Raw genomic sequence first — 20,177 nt, 5'->3', positions numbered from 1 at the left:
CTACAAGTGAAGATCAGTCTAGTCATAATGACACTTTTGATTGTGTTGATCCGTAAGAACGTGATGGCAAGAGTGTAAGTCTGATGCAAGGTACTTGAAATAGTGAACCTCAATCAGAGCACTGGAAAAGAACGTTAGGACACAGCCGACTTGAGAGGCCCTTATTTGGACAGCACTTAGAAAAGAGACTGTTGTGACAAGAACAATGAATCTAAAACTGGATACTGGATGCTGGCTATGAAAACATAATGATGCACGGCTCCAGATTCATTTATTAGAAATCTAAAATTGCATCATGGAAATCTCGGTAGCTTTATTTCATATCTGCCCTTCCTTTGTAGCAAGGGTAAAAAAAGTAGTATTTGGTTTTCATTGTGTGCAGAAACTAATTTATAGAGGTTGACCCGAGCTCCTCTTTTGTGCACCCGCCATCTTATAAACAATGGCAGGAAGGCGTGAAACCTAAGAGGACATGAATCTACGGTTTACCATTTTTTCTACTTTATTCCATGTTGCATTTGCTCTCTTTTTTTTATAAAGCTAGTTTTTTTGGTTCCAACAGGAGCTGTAAAATAGTGTCGAAGCATTCCATGGTACTGCAATAAGATTCGGTTAACTGGACGCTGGGGGGCTGTTGTTTTGTACCGTTTGAAGAAACGGGCCCAACAGAGGAAATCATGGCCGTCCCATGACCCTTCTCTGACCCTGGGATCTTAAGGTCTGAATGGAGAGGGGGCTGCTTTAGGGTTAGGGGTTTAAGGGTAACAAATCATGTAGCACTTTACTGCCATTGAAAAGTAGAGCGGCGAGGCCCACGCGGGACGGAGGAGCGCTACGTGCTCCGAGGGGCGGACGGGACAGAAGGAGCATGAGGGGGCAAGGGAGAGGGGTCAGGGATGGGTAAAGCTTCAGTGCACTCCATCCCAAGACGAGCAGGTCTGGGCCTGATTAACACCGAGCGCAGGAGAGAGAGGAAAGCTCTTGATCTCGCTCGTATCTCACTGTGGTACTGCAGCTCCGAGGCCCGGTCTCGTCTTTCATCCAGACAGCACACAGAAGGAGGCTTAGAGAACGTCAAGCTCACCGCCCTGTAGTGTGACTGCATTCAGAACGAAGTGTTTCTTTATCTCACTCTAAACACTAAATGTGTTTGTTTAATTGGAACCAGAAAATCTCACTCAACTTGTTTTTAACTTAAACTGCCGTACAAAGCTACAATTTTTAAAGTGAAATTTCAAAGCCACTAGGGGGAAATAGTAAAAGAAAAAATGTAGCTTTTATAGTTTTATACAGAAATAAAATATTAAGTTATAAGAATAAAGTCTAAATATAAAAAAATATATATATGGTTATTAACAAAGTAATAATCCAAAAAGTTGGATATTCTGTTATCACAGGAATAAAGATAATATTTCAGGACAAAAATAAATACATTTTACAATGACACAATATACAGCAGATAGGTGGTGCAGCGGTAAAGCATGTTAGCCCACCATTGCTGACATCTCGACCTGGCAAGTTCGCATCTCAAGGTGCCAACACGGACAATGATTACCTGGTCTGAGAGAGGGAGGAACGTAGGGATTCCTCAATATCGTAACAATTACGACCTCTACTGGCTGATCGATGGCGCCCGCATAATTGACACATATGAACCCAACTCGTGCAGGTAAAAAGAAGCAGTCACGGTTAGTCGCAGTGCTCTTCAGTCAAGAGTGGAGTCAGCAGCAGTAAAGACAGAAATACAAATTGATTAAGTGGATATGACCAAATATATTGTAATATTTAAAAAAAAAAACTACAATGTGTTATATAAACAATAAAGCCATACAATTCTGAGAAAGTTCAGATAGCAAGAAAATCCTTTATTAATATAAGAATAAGCAAATAACGTTTTGAGAAGCCATTTATTAGGAAAAAGAAGAAACTTTTGGTTTTAATAATAATAATATAATTGTATCATATAATGTATGTATAAAAGTTGCACTTTTTGATTTATATGAATAAAGTATATTTTAAGTTTGTTTATTTATTTGGATTTTAACATCACCTTATACACTTTAGTTACATTCATGACAGACACTGTAGTTACTTGTTACACAAGATTCATCAGATCAAGGTTTAATGTCAAACACAGTCATGGACAATTTAGTATCTGCAATTCACCTCACTTGCACGTCTTTGGACTGTGGGAGGAAACCAAAACACCCGGAGTAAACCCATACTGACATGGGCAGAACATGCAAACTCCACACAGAAAGGACCCGGACCACCCCACCTGGGGATCGAACCCAGGACCTTCTTGCTGTGAGGTGACAGTGCTACCCACTTAGCCACCGTGCCGCCAAGTATAGTTTAAGAAAGTAGAATAAAGCAAAATTGTGCAAGTTAATAGCACAAGAAGTCATATAAAAAAACAAACATTGTACATTCTGATATTACAAGAATTAAAGTCATAATTTATTTTATATCATACAGTATATTCTCATATTCTTTCATCACTATATAGAAATATATTACAGTATATAAAAATCATTATATTATGACAAAGGCAGAGAGGAAACACTTGTGTTAAAATTGTGTGTTAGTATTAATAAAAAAAAAAAGAAATATTTCATCTACTGGCAAATCAATGGCAAAGAATTATTAATATTATAATATTGAATTAAATGATTGTAAAATTGTCTTTATTTTAGAGAGAAAATTTTCCTAACTGTACACCTGTTTTTAATTCTTATTTTACTTATTTTTAGATTTATTTTAAAGCAATGTTCCCCCCCATATGTCGAAACTTTTTGATTTCTTTCCTTTTAGATTATAATAGTAATTTTGATATACCACTGCATTCTTGAAATATTACAATTTTGTTCTTGTAAAATCAGAACTTATAACTTTTTTACTTTACATGTGATAACTTTATTCTTGAAATCTACAGCGACCCTTAATCACTACTAGAAGAAATACATCTGAAAGTTGAAGATTTCTGCCGTCACTTTAATTGTATATTTAAGGTAGCACAAAATAAAATAAATAAAATATAACCACCTTAAATCCATCACTTAAAACCCACTTGGCATGTGGCAAACCTGTGAAATGTTCCAAATCAAAAATAGCAAAGAGGAAAAGGTCAGAGGAGACCCTATGGGACCGCACCCCTATCAAAGACAAAGAGAAAGTGGATAACAGAGATCACCTCCATGTAGCCTCGGAAGTGCAAGTGGGGGCATTGTGACAAGGAAAAGGGCAGCGATAAGACAGTCTTCCTCAAGACCCAGGAGATGCAGGCCCAGCCCAGGCTTCCTAGAGTGATATTGCCCAGAGGTACAATCACAACCCTAATCCCTGGGAGTTCAGCTGGAGTTCAAAACAGATGCTTGCCAGTAGTTTCACGCAGCAGGAAAACTAAATTGCTTCCGGATTCACGTCTCTTCCAGCAAATGTCCCTGTGGCTCCCTGGTTTAGCCCCCGGTATCACCCTGGGCTTTAGCGTCAGCACTACTCCGGGCCATGGCACAGAGTCACGATGTCTGAGGGGAAGCAGTCTTTAAGCAAGATTCCTCTGTCCCGCTGACAGTCCAGTTCTGCTATGAAGCCGTACCAGTAGATGACGAGACCCGGGCCAAACCTGGAAATAGTGAATTTAGTTTAATAACAAATATTAGTTTTAAAATAGGTTTCAGTTAAAGTTTTAAAACAGTAAGATGGTTATCAGGGTTCCTGATTTAAGGTGGCCAAACAATTCCCAACATTATCATGAAATAAATCTAAATAAAACTGCAAATCTTTTCTGCATTTGGCAGACATTTGTATCCAAAGCAACTTATCTTGGTGAGGCAGGAACCCTCAGAAATATTCCAGCACCTAAATCACCACCGCCCAGACTAGTTCTAACACAACAGCTGAAGGTGAAGCCTAGGTTAACTTGAAGGGACATATTTTCATTAACAGGAAATACATACTGCACATTTGCATCATTGTGTGAATCCTCTGCTTTATGCCTGGAAACGTGTTCGCAGCATGGAATATGTTGCGATAGAGTTTTTTTTTTTATACTGATTCAGTTAGGGCAAGTATTAGTCTTGATACCAATATTTAGTATCAGATCGTATGGAAACTTTTATCGTGATTTACACCGTTTATAAAAAAAAGGATAATATGTACAAGGGATCTTCAAAAAGTTTCGGCACTTTTACATTTTCATTGGAAACGGTGAGGGTGGGAGGAGTAGTAATTGGTCGTGTCTGAGGGACTGAGAGAGCTTATAGTCTGGATTTAGCGCCATCTGATTTTCTCATTTTTGGACTGCTTAAAGAAGCTTTAAGGGGAAGAAGATTTTTATGTGATGATGTGAAAGCAGCGGTGCATCAGTGGCTATGCTGTCAATCAAAAACATTTTTTGCTGATGAAAGTTGGTACAACAATGGGAAAAATGCATCGGAAGGTAAACATGTAGAAAACTGATGTCATTTGTTTTTAAAATTCTTAATAAATAAAATAAAAAAAGTGCGAAAACTACCGGATTTCCAGGACTGGGATATAAAAATGGATATGAAATGCATTTCGGAATCTGTACAAGTATTAGTATTAATTTCATAATTTAAAACTACTTTATTTTATACACCAATCACTTTATTTTTAGTAACTAGAAAATTATCACCATTTTCTACTAGTGAAAAAATATGTTGGGTGGGGGAATAACACCAGGATTTGATCTTTTCCTCTGGTCACCATCTTTGGTAAAAGTTGGACTGGCCTTTCCAATCTGCCATTGGTGTAAGTGAATGAATGAATGTGTGGGAGTGGGTTGCCAGAATAAAGAACAAACAAAATGAATGATGATGAATAAGCAATGAACAAGCCTAAACAGTACAAATGTAACAATAACCCCCCCCCCCCCCCCCCCCCACCCCAAAAAAAAAGATTGTTGATGAAATCAGAATCTTATAATTAAAGATGTAATATTTACCAAAAGACATAAAAATCATATCAAAACTAATGACTTTTTTAAATAATGGATTTTATCAGCATATACATGTAGACACATGTTTATAAAAAAGGCTTTCTACAATATGTGATGTACGTCACACATGCATCAAGTTTCTTTTAAATAAAAATAATGCACATAAACAGACAAAAACTGCATGTTCTATCTGACCATTGTACAAAAAAATTTAGGTTGGGTAAACATAAAGCTTTTATATGAGCAATGACACAGAAGGCAATTGGATAAATGCCAAAAAATAAAAATAAAATGAAAATGCAGAAATAAAACTGCATACTCTCTTTTTGATCCACCCAGATAGGAAACATGACTAAGAATATAAAAGAAAAGTCGTCGCTCTGATAAGATCAGCAGATACATAAGCAGGATCACTTTACAATCAAGCTTCAACAATAACAAATCTGAGGAGGAACACGGCTGAGGATTAGTGCAGACGAGGAAAAGCCAGACCTGAACCAAGCAAGTGAAGCAGCGCAGTCCAGTCCAGTCCTGTCCGGCTGTTTCATTCACACAGACACTTAAACTAGAGTTATTCTGTCTTGGCTCATGTTTTGCTTCTGGAAAGCTATAAATAACATCACTCAACTATTTGCTGAGAAAAGTTTATGATATTTAGATACACTTTTCTGTAATACTAGTAACTTTATATGTATTTATACCACTGAACTTACACAGGTAATAAAAGCATTTCTGTAATGATGGGTAAGAAATGAAAGAGGAAAAAAACTGAGGTTACTGATGATGTTGATGCAGGATTTGATCAGCATGTGTTTGCATGAACAATCTATCCACCACTGCTAAAAGAAAGGATAGTGGTAGGATTGCAGTGCATAAACTCATCATTACTAAGATGAATGCACATGTGATAACTACAATATAAAAGGATTAGTGCTACATATAAAGAAAAACTGAAGGGCAATCGTTCTTTAGATGACCAAAAATGGTAATATAGGATGAGCTGAGAGACCCTTAACCATATTCTTAACAAGTGGTTAGGTGCATGTGAGGCATACACCAAGAGGACAGTACATGCATGGATGCTTGAACCCTACAATGCTCTGTTTTTATTATGACTAATTACCCAATCAATATGATGAAACATTTCTGTCCTAATGGTCTTGTCAACGTTGAGAATGTTACACCTGCATGGCACAAGGAGTCACTAAGGGCACTTTTCTGCCGGCATGGTGCCAGTGCTGGTGCTAAGATCCTGGACAGTTTGGTGGTTTTACATTGCAAAATCACAGGTTCTCATAACCATGCTGGTCTTGAACCAACAAACTGGACGCAAGCGACCGATGGGCAGGGGGTCATGACATCCCATCCTCCCTGTAAAGTTCCAACAACTTCCAGAATTAATTGTTCTGTGATGGGCTCCTGGCCTGTCTGGGGTGTTCACCTACCTTTCACCTAATAAATCAGACAAACTGCGACCCTGACCAAGATAAAGTGATGGTAAAACAGACAATGAATTAATAAATGTTTACGATTAGTTCACAAGAATAAATAGGGGTAACTAGGTTGGCTTAATAAGCTAAAACTGCAGTGGTAGGCGGGGACAGCTGATATTTTAAAGTTAGATCAAAATCAGATCAGATCAGAATCCTCTCTGCTTAGGCAGCTGCCTAGGTAGGCAGTTGGCAGCAAGGCAGCTCACTAGGTTTTTAGACAGACATAATAATAAAAAAAAAGCCTTACAGAAGAATGATTTCCCATCCTCCCTGTAAAGTTCCAACAACTTCCAGAATGAATAGCCAGGTGCATTACAGTTAGGACATTTTATGCTTGTTTTCATTTAACTATTTCTATTTTCTTTTTATTTAACATGCAATAATTCACATTTCACAACTTTCTTCCAAAGTAAAAAGGCGAGTGTCTCGTCATCTATGATAAAGTGCAGCTAGTTCTTAAAACAAAACGATTTCTGAGGTACAGTTCTTTTTCACAAAAGAGCAGAGACACACAGATTCAAATTATTTAGTGACCAGAGATAATAAATGGTGCTTAGATGTTCCTACTGAGTCAGACAGGAAGCCGCCTGACGGGCTATGCGTCCTGACAGGAAGTTCAGCCTCTCAGGAACAGTTCATAAATCTCCAAGTGTCATCAATCACGGCATGTCTCTGTCAGCACTGGAGCCATGACTACTGCACCGCGTTTACCTCCACACACCTCCATCAGCACATTCAGAACATTATCGGCATCCTGATCTACACTATAATTATTTTAATCTTCATCATCCTCGTCCTTGTCTACCCTTCCTGATTGCTAAATGTTGTTGTAGCTATAAATAACAGACGGTTTAACCCGTGGCGGACATGTCAGGGCAACTGATCTGTGTAAATAGAGAAAAGTAAAACCTCAGTAGTTGTGTGGAGAAGGCAGCATGGAAAAATATTTAGCCTCCTAAAAGCTCTTACTATATGCACGTTTGAATATTTAGTAAAAGTAAGGTTATTTTTTCAGTTTATCTATAAACAGTGCATTTTATATCAAATCAAAGGAACAAACAGATTAAAACATTTCTATGAAATTTGCAGATCAGAGCTGTTTTCAATTAGGTGGCACAGTGGGTAGCGCTTTCGCCTCACAGCAAGAAGGGCCTGCGTTCGATTCCCTGGCTGGGGTCCCTTCTATGTGGAGTTTGCATGTTCTCTCTGTGGTTGTGTGGGTTTCCTCCGGGAGCTCCGGTTTCCTCCCAGATTCCAAAGACATTCAGTCAGGTTAATTCAAGTGTGTGTGTGTGTGTGTGTGTGTGTGTGTGTGTGTGTGTGTGTGTGTGTGTGTGTGTGTGTGTGATTGCCCTGTGATGGGCTGCCGACCTGTCTGGGGTGTTTCCTACCTTTCACCTAATAAATCAGACCCACTGTAACTTTGACCAAGATAAAGCGGTGATAAAATAGACAATAAATTATTTAAGGCTTTTAATTAGTTCACAAGAATAAATAGCCAATTTATTTGTAAGGTCTATCAGTACGGCAAAGACTGTCTGAAAAACTACTTTAAATAAATTCGACAATTCTAAACAGTGAAGAATCAAAAAGAGAAGCATGGATTTTGTAAATTAAAAAGTTCAGTGGTTGGATCAGGAACATATTATGTTGTGCAAAACTTTATCTTTATCTTAAAAGACTCCTGATGGTAGAAGCTGCCGAATGTGTCTTAACCAAGTATTATTTCTTAACCAGTAAAAGTCATATTTTAAATAGTTGCTACTGTTTACTACCTAAAATACAGTGGTACCTTGAAACTCGACTTCAATTGGTTCTAGAAGGGGTGTCAAGTTTAAAAAGGTGTTGAGTTTCAAGGTATTTTTTCCCATATGGAAAACCTGTTAATGCATTCCATGGTCCAGTAAACTTGCATGATGGGGTTGTTTTTGACACTTATACACTGAAAATAACACAAATATCATATAAAAACACTGAAATACAATTAAAAAACAGTTAAAAATTAATATAAAAATGCAATAAAACCTGCACTTTACTTCTTTATTGTTTCCTTATGCTTCTTAATTGTGGAGATGTTTGATCTTGGAATAACGTATTCCGTTCAGTAAAGGCGCATTCACATGAGACCGTTTTTTTCACGTTAAGTTTTGTGGCGGTGCACAGAACTTACTGTGACTTATTGTACTAAAACAACAAGTGAGGAATTTCATTAGTGGAGAGAACTTTTGAGCAACAATAAGTAAGAGAAGTTTTTAATCATTCCTGTGTCGTTCTTTTAATACATGAATTCACTTTAAGCTTTATTTTTTGTTTTTTTTACAAGAAGTGTTTTAGACTCGGAAAAACTCTCACAATTTCTTAGAACCCAGAGCTATAACACAAGTTTATAAGTAAAACAGTGAGGAAAATCCAGCTAAACACAAATACATGTGGACGCTTTCAAAGTGAATTCGATGGTTATTCCACACAAATGCAGATTTGTCTCATATTCGCACTTTAATGTTGTATTACTGCACCACTCAAGCCGAGCGCTGATCAAAGTGGCTGATCATTGTTATATTAAAAATAAATAAATAATTTAAAAAAAAGGCTGAACAAGTTGAATTTAAGGAAGGCGCCCAGTTTAAGGGTAAAAATGTCTCCAAGAAGAGTGTCGAGTTTGAAAAATTTCGAGTTTAGGGGACGTCACATCAAGTTACAAGGTACCACTGTATACATTGTCTTAGAATTATGGGTTAAATTTTATACAAATATCAGGTTGAGAAAAACATCTATGTGACAAAAACATTTGGGCTGATTTTTTTTTTTTTGTTCATATAACTGCAACCCTGAACTCCCTGTTTTACAGGCTGTGATTTACAGTTCAGTATCTCTTGGCAAACAGGCCAAAACGAACATCCCTGAAGAGAGAGAGAGAGAGAGAGAGAGAGAGAGAAAGAGAGAGAGAGAGAAAAAGAGATGCACTACAAGTTCACCACAAAGTCACACATAGCTGAGCCATTCAGCAGTGAAGTCTACAGAATACATTTCATCCCCTCCATCCCTCTCCCTATCCTGAAAAAAAAAATCCCATATTCCCCTTCATCACTGTATGGCTGCTCTTTTATGGAAATGTTATGGAAACCAAATCTAAACATTTACATTAGATAACTTTGGCAAGAGGTTAAGATATACTTTTATTGAGCATCAGCATGTACTGGTATGTTCAGACAGTGAGGGGGTAGGAATAGGGTAAATGGGGGGGGGGGGGGGGGTAGTGCTGAAAGTGCGAAAGGCAACCTTCGGAAAAGGTTAAAACTGTGCATCAACAGATAAGCTGGAAGTGTACGATACATCATGTCCCTGGCTTGTCAGTGGTGGCCGGGCACAAAATGAAACAAGCAAAAATGTTAAACTCTGGGGAGTAGTGTCACCAAGGCTGCAACGTGAGGAAATAATTGAAGTTTGAATTCTATTTTGAATGAATAAAATCAACACCGCAGGGACCCTGAAAAGGGCGACACAACGGCACCGAAAAGGGAGGAGGTAAAGGAAAAACCCTCAAGGGGTCTCAGGTTAAGGAGAGAGGCTCATGACCATGTCAAAATAAATAATAAAAAAACTCAAATGAAAGGTTTCCATAAATAAGGTGGCGAAGGACACAAGGGTCCGATCATAATTGTGGTCTATTATGCAGGCCAGCGCTCCCTCACCTTAAGCTGGCACCCGCCATGCTCGGGGGAAGTCGGTGATCTTCCAATAAACATCTAACTGCGTAACGAGTTGGTGAAATTGTTTGTGAAATGTAGCTAATTTGGAGCGTGCTAGCTTTGGCGGGCGGAGTAAGTGGCGTGCCGTGGAGAGCGCCGCTGGCAGACACGCTACTATTAGCCGTAACGAGCGGCCTGCGTTCGATTTCGAAGCAGGTGCCATGCTGCTTAAAACGGCAGCTTAATGAGAGCGCAGCACTTAAGAACAAAAACCCAAATGGAGGTGCTGAGAGAGTAAGCTGCCATTAGCGCAGCCTCATCCCCCCTCTCCATGCACACATGTAATCGCAGCGTAATTAAATAACTAATTACAGCCCTCCGCGGCGTTGTCTCCAGCTCTCCCAAGCACCATTTAGCATCTTCCCCAGAATACCTTTTCATCAGAAGGCCGAAACTTTTGGAGGCTGAAGTGAAACCAAAGATCTAAAGTTTCTGGTTTGTATTTATAGAAACGCAGCACAACAAAACAACTAGGAATGAACTAGACTGGTCTACAAGAGATGTTTTAATGGTTTTGGTTTACTTATACAGTCATTTTTAGATTGTTTAATAGGTGTACAACAAACTACACAAACCATAATTAGATTTTCATTCATATCTGCCCCATAATACAAGACATGTTTTATTTTTCTATAGAAGGGACATACTCACACACACACATTATATATTTTGTCATATAACTTGTTGGCAAAAAACAATGACCCCTGCAAATAGCCAGATGTTGATTAGACTAACAGCTAACAAGCTCTAAGCAAGTTGACTGAGAATCTGAAAACAAAGCTTATCTATACCTGCACATCAAGGCTATGAAAATAGTTTGACTTCACAGTTTTAGTCATAACTAGGGCCGTACTAAATTCACGAGTAAATTTTAAATCACAGATATCATAGATACAGAAAAGTGCCTAATTTTAAGGCTCATTTAAGTTATTAAATAACACAAAAAAATAAATGATAGAGTAAATGGAAGCTACAATACACATCACAGTCTACCCCAAAAGATGAATGTAAACATAGTTGAATGTAAAGTCTCGTCTATGTTTTGACACCCCCCTCTGCGTCCACATGATCGGTTTAGAGTTTTTCAAACTCAGTTACCTAAGTAGTGTTTTTAGCTGCCTTAGACTTCGAGATCTTGGACATTTTGACTAACCGATTGCTAACTGAATTGCCGTAGGATTGAAACACAAACCTTAAATTTTGAATTTCACAGCAAATTAAATATTACATGGGGAACGGCTCATTTCACGGTCCGTGACGTGATTTTCACGACCGTGAATTATGTAGGGCCTTAATAAAAATTAAAAATAGAGGCTGTTTTAAAATCTATCCAGTATTAGTAGGGATGTAGGGAAAATTTTTATAAATAATAACATAGAATGAGCACTTTAGTTATACCTATATGGTATGCACATTTATCGATTATTTAATAAGCTACACATACCATACAGATATAATATTTTAAGTTCACATCTATCGACTGTAGGTCATTTGTTGCTTTGTAGATTTGCTGTCGCTCCCTGTACCATATTTTAATTAAAAGTGACTCCAGCAGGAACCCCACTGACCTAATGACGTTTGGGTAGTGAAGCGCTCTCAGCACTGCAATGGCACTAACATGGTAAAGACAAGGACGGCAAGGTGGCTAAGCGGGTAGCACTGTCGCCTCACAGCAAGAATGTTTGATTCCCAGGTGGAGCAGTCAGGGTCCTTTCGGGGTGGAGTTTGCATGTTCTCCCCATGTCGGCAGTCAGGTGAATTGGAGATACAAAATTGTCCATGACTGTGTTTGACATTAAACTTGTGAACTGATGAATCTTGTGTAATGAGTAACTACCGTTTATGTCATGAATGTAACCAAATTGTGTAAAACATGACGTTAAAATCCTAATAAATAAATAAATAAACAAACAGTAAAGCCATGGAAGTGTGAGTTGTTCTGGTATGAGTGTATCAGGTACAGCAGTGTTGTTGGGATATTTAAGTACTGTTTACATTACCTGGACTCTTATAGCATGATACTTTTAGCACTTGTATGTGTTACATATTGTTTATTTTTATCTAGTCTTTAATTTAGCGCACACTTTCTGATCACAGGAGACTTCTGACCTGACGTTTTCAGTTCAAGTTCTAGTCTTGTTTTCCACGGCACCACCAGCCTGTCCCACAATCCGTGTTGACAAAATGTAGATAAAAGAAAAAGAGCGAGTGACTAGGGTTTGTGCTGCCACAGCTTCGGTCTGGCCTAGCCTGGCTTTCGGCTGGTGATTAATTGGTGTTTATTTATAGGGCTTGAACTGGGTGATAGGGGGCGGGGGGCACCTCAAGGCTGCAAGCGAGGCGATATCAGCGCAGAACCTCCGTCTCGCATGCTTTACTCACCGAGCCTGGGGCCCTGGATACAACCACACAGTGATAACAAAAAGCTTCCACACAAACAGGATATTTAAAGAGGTATGGCCTCGTCTGCACAGAACCCCAAAGACGGTAAACAAGAATTGTGTCCTGGTTCGCTCATCATAAATATCGCAAGCCGCCAAACAGCCTGCCATTAACTTCCTCTCTGCTCTTATTGTGTTGGGAGCATTTAATTCTTCCAGGTATGTAAAACACAAACACAAGGCTGTGACGGCCAATGCTCGGCCTTCAAATAAGCTCCTCACACAAGCCGTGTAATTAAGCTTGAACAGACCGCCATAAAGATTGCGACCTTGTCCAGGTGTAATTTTTAAAGACGTTTTTATGTCCTCTTGTTCCCCCATCATCGATGATGGGGATCCAGAATAGGACGTAGTGACCGTGTGATGCAGACGCCCCTGCTTGCTCCTTGTTTGATGGCGGGCTGGAGGTGAAATTTACACCCACAGGCATGGCATGTCAATACAATCGGGTTGATTAAATAGGGACTAAAAACGACATTTTATTCACAAATCTCTTGCACCAGCGTGACCCTGAAGACAAGAACTGCCTTGGGTTCTTACATCCTGGCTCCGACTCAGTCAGCCCGACCGTGCCAGGAGCAGCCAAGGCCCTGGTCAGCGCACATATTGATAACCTCATTAATGCGCCAAGGTAAGGACCTTCACCCTCATCCGGCATGTGGCTATAATTGCGTAAAACTGCACAGCTCTCATTATCTTCTGCACATGTATTAATGACTGCTGTGCTATTGGCGAGGTGAGATCCAATAAACGCCTGGTCCGTCTGTGATAATGAGTAAGGAGATGGCACTTCTAGTTTTAGGCACTTAATTTCCTTTGAAATGACAGGGTGAAAAGCAAGGGAGACATTACCCAATTCCAACAGGTCAATTAAAAAGGCCAGGGATGACCTGTTCTAAAAATATAAAAAAAAGGAGGTAGAGGTGGTGCTACACAGCTTAAGGATCCTTAAATCTAGGTTCAATCCTTGTTTCCAATTTGTCCGTGTATAAGTCTGTGTGGATTTATTCTTTTTTCCACTCATAGAACAGCAACACCAACCAGTGCAAAAAAAAAGAAAGCAGCACAAGACACATGAGGTAGAAGTGGTGCTACACAGCTTAAGAATCCTGAAACCTAGGTTTAATATCCAATTCATCATCGTGTCTGTGTGGATTTATTCTTGTTTTTTACTCATAGAACAGCAACACCAACCAGTGCAAAAATTCTTTTTAGACACACACAAAAAAAACACAATTGCATAGTTCAAGGTGGTAAAAATTTCTAGTTTTAGGCACCTAATTTCCTTTGAAATGACAATGAAAAGCAAGGGAGACTGGGTCAATTAAAAAAAGCCATGGATGACCTGTTCTAAAAAAAAAAAAAAAAAAAAAAAAAAAAAAAAAAAAAAAAGGTTCAATATTTGTTTCCAATTCATCCATGTACTGTATGTGTCTGTGTGGATTTATTCTTGTTTTTTACTTATGGAGAACAGCAACACCGACCAGTGCAAAAAGATTGTAGAAACAAAAAAGACGACAAATGCATACTTCAAGGTGGTAATGCTATCTTAAATGCCATTCTACATAAGGCACCCCACAGCATTAAACTGTGATCATGAAGCAAATCCATTTGATCAAACATTGACTTTACAAACAAGAAACAAAAAAACCCCCACAATAACCACAATAAACAACGGCACAATGGTAACACGTGAAGCATCAGTGTGACTGGTTCCGGCAAACTACTACAGTGACAACAGATCTTCCATGTGGAAAAAGTTTCACCTGCCAACCACAAGTGAGTCTGCGATTAATTCAGATCTAAAAGGTGTTTGGCATCTTAGACAAATACTCTGTGTGGATTTATTCTTGTTTTTTTCACTCATGGAGAACAGCAACACCATCCAGTGCAAAAATTCTTTTTAGACAAGAAAAAGGAGACACAAATGCATATTTCAATGTGGTAATGCCATCTTAAATGCCATTCTACATAATTCTGATAATGAATCAGATCCACTCACCACCTGAAACCACTTTAGAATAATAAACATCCACTTTACAAACAGGAAACAAAATAAGACACAACAATAAAAAAAACACAATGTTAATCATGTGAAGCACCAGTGTGACTGGTTCCAGCAAACTGTGATCATGAAGCAAATCCATTCGAAACACTGACTTTACAAACAAGAAACAAAAAAAGAAACCACAATAAACAACAGCACAATGGTAATCACGTGAAGCACCAGTGTGACTGGTTCTAGTAAACTACTACAGTGCCAACAGCTCTTCCATGTGGAAAAAGTTTCACCTGCCAACCACAAGTGAGTCTGCGATTAATTCAGATCTAAAAGGTGTTTGGCACCTAAGACAAATACTCCAATAAGAAGCAGCAATCCAGAGTGCCCAAGAATGAGATCAAAAACTGATATTTTTCATTTTCATGGAGCATCGTTAAGCTGTAACAATCACAGTTAAGATCAGTAACGTCACATTCTGACTTAATCCGACACGTGCCTACATACTTTGGCTACATGACAAAAACAAACAAACAAACAAACAAAAACAAACAAACAAAAAAAAACAAAAAAAAAGAAGAAGAAGCAAGCAGCACAAGAGGCAGAGGTGGTGCTATACAGCTTAAAGATCTTGAAACCTAGGTTCAATTTCCAATTCATCAATTCATCGTGTATGTGTCTGTATGAATTTATTCTTGTTTTTCCACTCATAGAAAAGCAACACCAACCAGTGCAAAAATTCTTTTTAGACACAAAACAAGACACAAACACATAGTTCAAGGCGGTAATGCCATCTTCAATGCCATTCCACATAACTGTGATAATAAATCAGATCCATTCACCACCTGAAACCACTTTAGAATAATAAACATCCACTTTACAAACAAGAAACAAAATAAGACACAATAATAAACAAAAACACAATGTTACCTATGAGAAGCACCAGTTTGACTGGTTCCAGCAAACTACTACAGTGCCAATAGCTCTTCCATGTGGAAAAAGTTTCACCTGCCAACCACAAGTGAGTCTGCGATTAATTCAGATCTAAAAGGTGTTTGGCATCTCAGACAAATACTCCAATAAGAAGCAGCAATCCAGATGTTCCAGTACCTAAAACTCACTAAATAATGTGACATGCATTATGCATTTGGTCTTGGTTAAAATCAAGCCCAAGAATAAGATCAAAAACTGATTTTTTTTTATTTTACATGGAGCATCGTTAAGCTGTAACAATCACAGTTAAGATCAGTAACGTCACATTCTGACTTAATCCGACACGTGCCCGCACGCTTTGGCTACATGGCAAAAACAAACAAACAGGCAAGCCGGTTCATAGTCTGTCAGCGAGAAAGCTTGGGGGGAAGGTGCATGTCACTCTCATGTCATGATGTTCTGATAAAATCTCCTCAGATCAGTCAGTGCACCTTTACACGGCAGAAATCCCCCTAGTTCAAATGCGCCTGTGATTGGGTTCCTCTGAGGATTGAGCTCACCCTTGCTCTGGATCAAGTGTCAGGTGACCTGGAGTTCAGCATATCTTCAGGAGTGGTCTGTTCTGTATCACCCAAACTGCTGCTCTCCATTAAAGCTTAAATCATTAATCAAATTCTAGATGAATCAATTATCAAAGAGCTAATGTTTAAAAATGAGCAAAATATAAGCACAAACAGATTATTAATAAACCATTTTTTATTTACCAGGTTTATTCAAGCACAGTAAACCTCTCACTGGGTTACCAGTAGTGCTTCCATGCTTGGTGCCGTTCACAGATGTAGCTTTACTAAGGTAATTTACTGAGTTGCACTCGTTCACACGTTTGCTATGCAGGTTCTGCTACATGCGGTGACATTGATCAAATTACACATGCACCGGATATGGTGAGATTTACATTTCCAACACATGAGCTTGTTTATTAGCTGAGGTTTTTCCAGTGTTATTGTTTTCAAAATAGCTTTAATTCATAGAGTTTTTAAACTGTATTAAAAATTTCCATTAATTAGAGTTAACTTTTAGTGTGTTTGCTTATATTTCCTTTTTATTTGTAAGGATTAAAAATATTTCAGTGAATTGTTTAATTTCAGTATGTACATATTTATGCTTATAAGTTGTTCAAAGTGATGTGTATATATGATGACAGAATAATTTAAATGCATTCATTTTCAGGGTTCAATAATAAACAGGTAAAAAACATATATATACAAAATATATCTGGCTGTACCTTACATTTAAAATTCGGATTTGTCTATCAATCAATCGTCAATCAATGGTCATGCTTTACCCCATTGCAGAAATTTACTACTTGATCCCCAGGTCAAAGTGCATCAATGTAAGGAGTGAAACATTTATGAATAAAGCATAAATGCAGGTTTTAAGAAGGTTTTTGCCTCTGATGGTAATTTGCTGATGAGGCTGTGTTATGCTGATTAACAGGCTTCTTTGCAGCATGACGAGGGAAAAGTTAGCACGGTGATGAGCATCACTGGGACTTCTGCGACAGCGTCAAGGGGATACAAGTTCCTTTAACCTGTTATCCTTAACTCCCAGCAGCTCCCGTCAATAATGATCAAATCTCTCCTGGGGAAAAGGAACAAATCCTCAACAATGGCATCCATTTTGTTTTCGAATGAGCTTTACCACAAGACATGTCCTAATCCTGCCCTTAACCCTGCCTGCTAATGTGTTTCCAATTTATGATGAGCCCCTCTGCAACAGTGGAGGTAATCAACAACAGTTTGGAGTGTAACCTAAGCCGGGTCTTGTTAGGTCGGCCCAGGCGCCTCTGTGCTGGAGTGTCCAGCATCTCTGGTGCTTAGAGACCTGCAGGAGACGTGTTCCATTCAGATAAACAAGTCTGCGTCTCTCAGGCTGCAGGGGATACAGATCTGGTGTCTAACGGCTGATGACCTGATCTCAAATGCTCAAATTTGGACGCTCCCACCAGAGAATAAACAGACCTTGTGGACTAAACATCATATGTACAGGTATTAATGTATAATTAATGTAATTAAATGGCTTTACAGGCCATTTACAGGCTTTGAGAAACAGTAACCGACATAACAGAACAACCATTACTGATCATTACTGAGCAGTGGTAGCTCAGCGGTTAAGATACTGGACTAGTAATCGCCAAGTTGCCACTGCCCTTAACTCTGTTACTTGTATTGTATTTAGTGATAACTGTAAATCATTTTGGAGAAAAGGGTCGGCTAAATGCCTTAAATATAAATGATCATAATATAAAATATCAGCGCTAAATTACAGCTGAGTAGACACTCAGATGCCGCAGCATTTACATTTTCGGCACTTAGCAGCGACTTACAGTTGTGACAGTATATAATCTAAGCAATTAAGGGTTAGGGGTCTTGCTCAAGGGCCCAACAGTGGCAACCTGACAGTGGTCGGGCTTAAACCGGCAACCTTCTGATTACTAGTCTGATATTTTAACCACTAAGCTACAACTGCAGCAGTCTAACATGCTGCGTTAAACATTCAGAGGCATCACCTACAGTCTCCTACAGTCCAGTCTAAGCGCTGACACGAGCGGTGAGGAACACTTGGACTAAAGCATGTTTCTCTAGGTGTGTTACAGCTCTATGCCCATCATGGAAGTTGTACATGTAGTGAAAATCGACAGTGCAGTAGGAAAGAATTAGACATGTTTAATAATTATTATTGTTATTATTTTTGGTGGTTGGTGAACTGATTTGTTAACTTCTTTACTGGTACTGGCCAGAATGACCTGATCTCAAATGCTCAAATTTGGATGCTCCCACCATAGTGTGAACGTACTGTGTGGAATAAACACAACACGTACAGGTATAAATGTGACATATATATATATATATATATAAAATTTAATAAAAAAATGCAGACTGTCTTCATCTGTCCAATCGCTGACACAAGAAGTGGAGAAGCACTTGAAAGATTGTTTCTCTTGGTGTGTTATAGCTCTATGGTCATCATGGAGGTTGTGTATGTGATGAAAATCAATAGTGCAATAGGAAAGAATTGGACATGTTTAATAATAATTATTATTACTATTATAATAATTATTTTTGGTGGTTGGTGAACTGATTTGTTAACTTCTTTACTGGCACTGGCCAGAAGGACCTGATCTTAAATGCTCAAATTGGGATGCTCCCATCATAGAGTGAACATACTTTGCAGACTAAACACAATACGTACAGGTATAAATGTGATTAATAATTTAATTAAAAAATGCAGACTGTCTTCTACTGTTCAGTTGAGGCGCTAACACAAGCAGTGGAGAAACACTTGGACTAAAGCAGTTGTAGGGCAGTTGTAGCCTAGTGGTTAAGGTACTGGACTAGTAATCAAAAGGTTGCTGGTTCAAACCAGGTTGCTGCTGTTGGGCCCTTGAGCAAAGTCCTTAACCCTTAATTTGCTCAGACTGTACACTGTCACACTACTGTAAGTTGCTTTGGATGAAGGTGTCTGGTAAATGTAAAAATGTAAAGCATGTTATTCTGGGTGTGTTGCAGCTCTATGGTCATCATGGAGGTTGTGCATGTGCTGGAAATTGACGATGCAAAAGGAAAGAATTAGACATGTTTAATAATAAATATTATTATATTTATTATTTTTTGATGGTTGGTGAACTGATTTGTAAACTTCTTGACTGGCAATGGTCCAATAATGAGAGGCGTTTAACAGGAACAGGCGTTTAAATTCATTCAGTAGATATACTGTGGGACAGGGTTCTAGCTTACAAGACAAGACTAATAATAATGCTTTGATAATAATTATGATTGCTGACAATTTCTTAATGCTGGATATTATTGGACGATGGGGCACAAATCAGCAACTGGACATAACGCTGAACCATTTATGTGACATAAAATGGTTCATCTAAAGGCTCAGGTATTTTGGTGTTGGTGTCTGGAAAGTCAAGCTCACAATCAAGCAAGTAAACCACCTAAGATGAGACTGAGCAGAATAAATTATTCTTGTTCCTTATAAATGTGAAACTTGGCTCTCGGACACAAAAAGTTCCTCAAAAAACCACCCTGATAGACAGGCCCTTAAACCAGCTCAGCCACGGAAGGAAAGTCCAGTGTGAAAACGGAGCTGGCTTCCATCCAAGTGGCAAACCTTTGGAAGTGCACAGTGGTGTTACCGCCTCTAAATCAACATGTCAGCACCACAGCGTCTGAACTTTACCTTCAGCCCTTATTGCTTACAGCTATTCAGCAGCTGTAATGAATTGTAACTCCAGCCACCTCGGTGCAGAAACAACAAGGACAGAAAAAAAGAAAACGGTTCTTAACCCTCAGACAGACATAATGTACGATCTGCTGTTCACTGACCAATAATAATCACACTGCAGCCATCGAGTGGACTGGTTAAAAAAGGCTAAAGGTCAGAAACAGGGCTTGATTCTGTCCGTATCTAATGGAGTGGATTTGGAGTTGATTTGAGGGTTTGGGGGATGGAGTGGGGGTGGACACAGAAAGACTTGTGCTAACTCAGCCCCATGTTTACATTCTTGGGGGTAATTTTAGCCCCATGGGGACA

The 20,177-nt window shown here is 38.8% G+C and overlaps 1 protein-coding gene across 1 annotated transcript in view; it reads right to left on the bottom strand.

Annotated features, from left to right (window-relative positions):
* Positions 1–2,774: 2,774 nt before the first annotated feature.
* Positions 2,775–20,177, bottom strand: part of cdin1 (CDAN1 interacting nuclease 1) — a 164,737-nt gene continuing 147,334 nt past the window's right edge. Inside the window, exon 13 of the mRNA XM_063006732.1 lies at positions 2,775–3,625. Within this exon, the coding sequence (XP_062862802.1) occupies positions 3,496–3,625 (130 nt within the window). The 3' untranslated portion in view covers positions 2,775–3,495. The remainder of the gene's footprint in view (positions 3,626–20,177) is intronic.

Source organism: Trichomycterus rosablanca, chromosome 13 (assembly GCF_030014385.1).
Source record: "Trichomycterus rosablanca isolate fTriRos1 chromosome 13, fTriRos1.hap1, whole genome shotgun sequence".
Classification (NCBI taxonomy): Eukaryota; Metazoa; Chordata; class Actinopteri; order Siluriformes; family Trichomycteridae; genus Trichomycterus; species Trichomycterus rosablanca.
The sequence above is the reverse complement of the archived record's forward strand: the minus strand, read 5'-3'. Positions and strand labels throughout refer to the sequence as shown.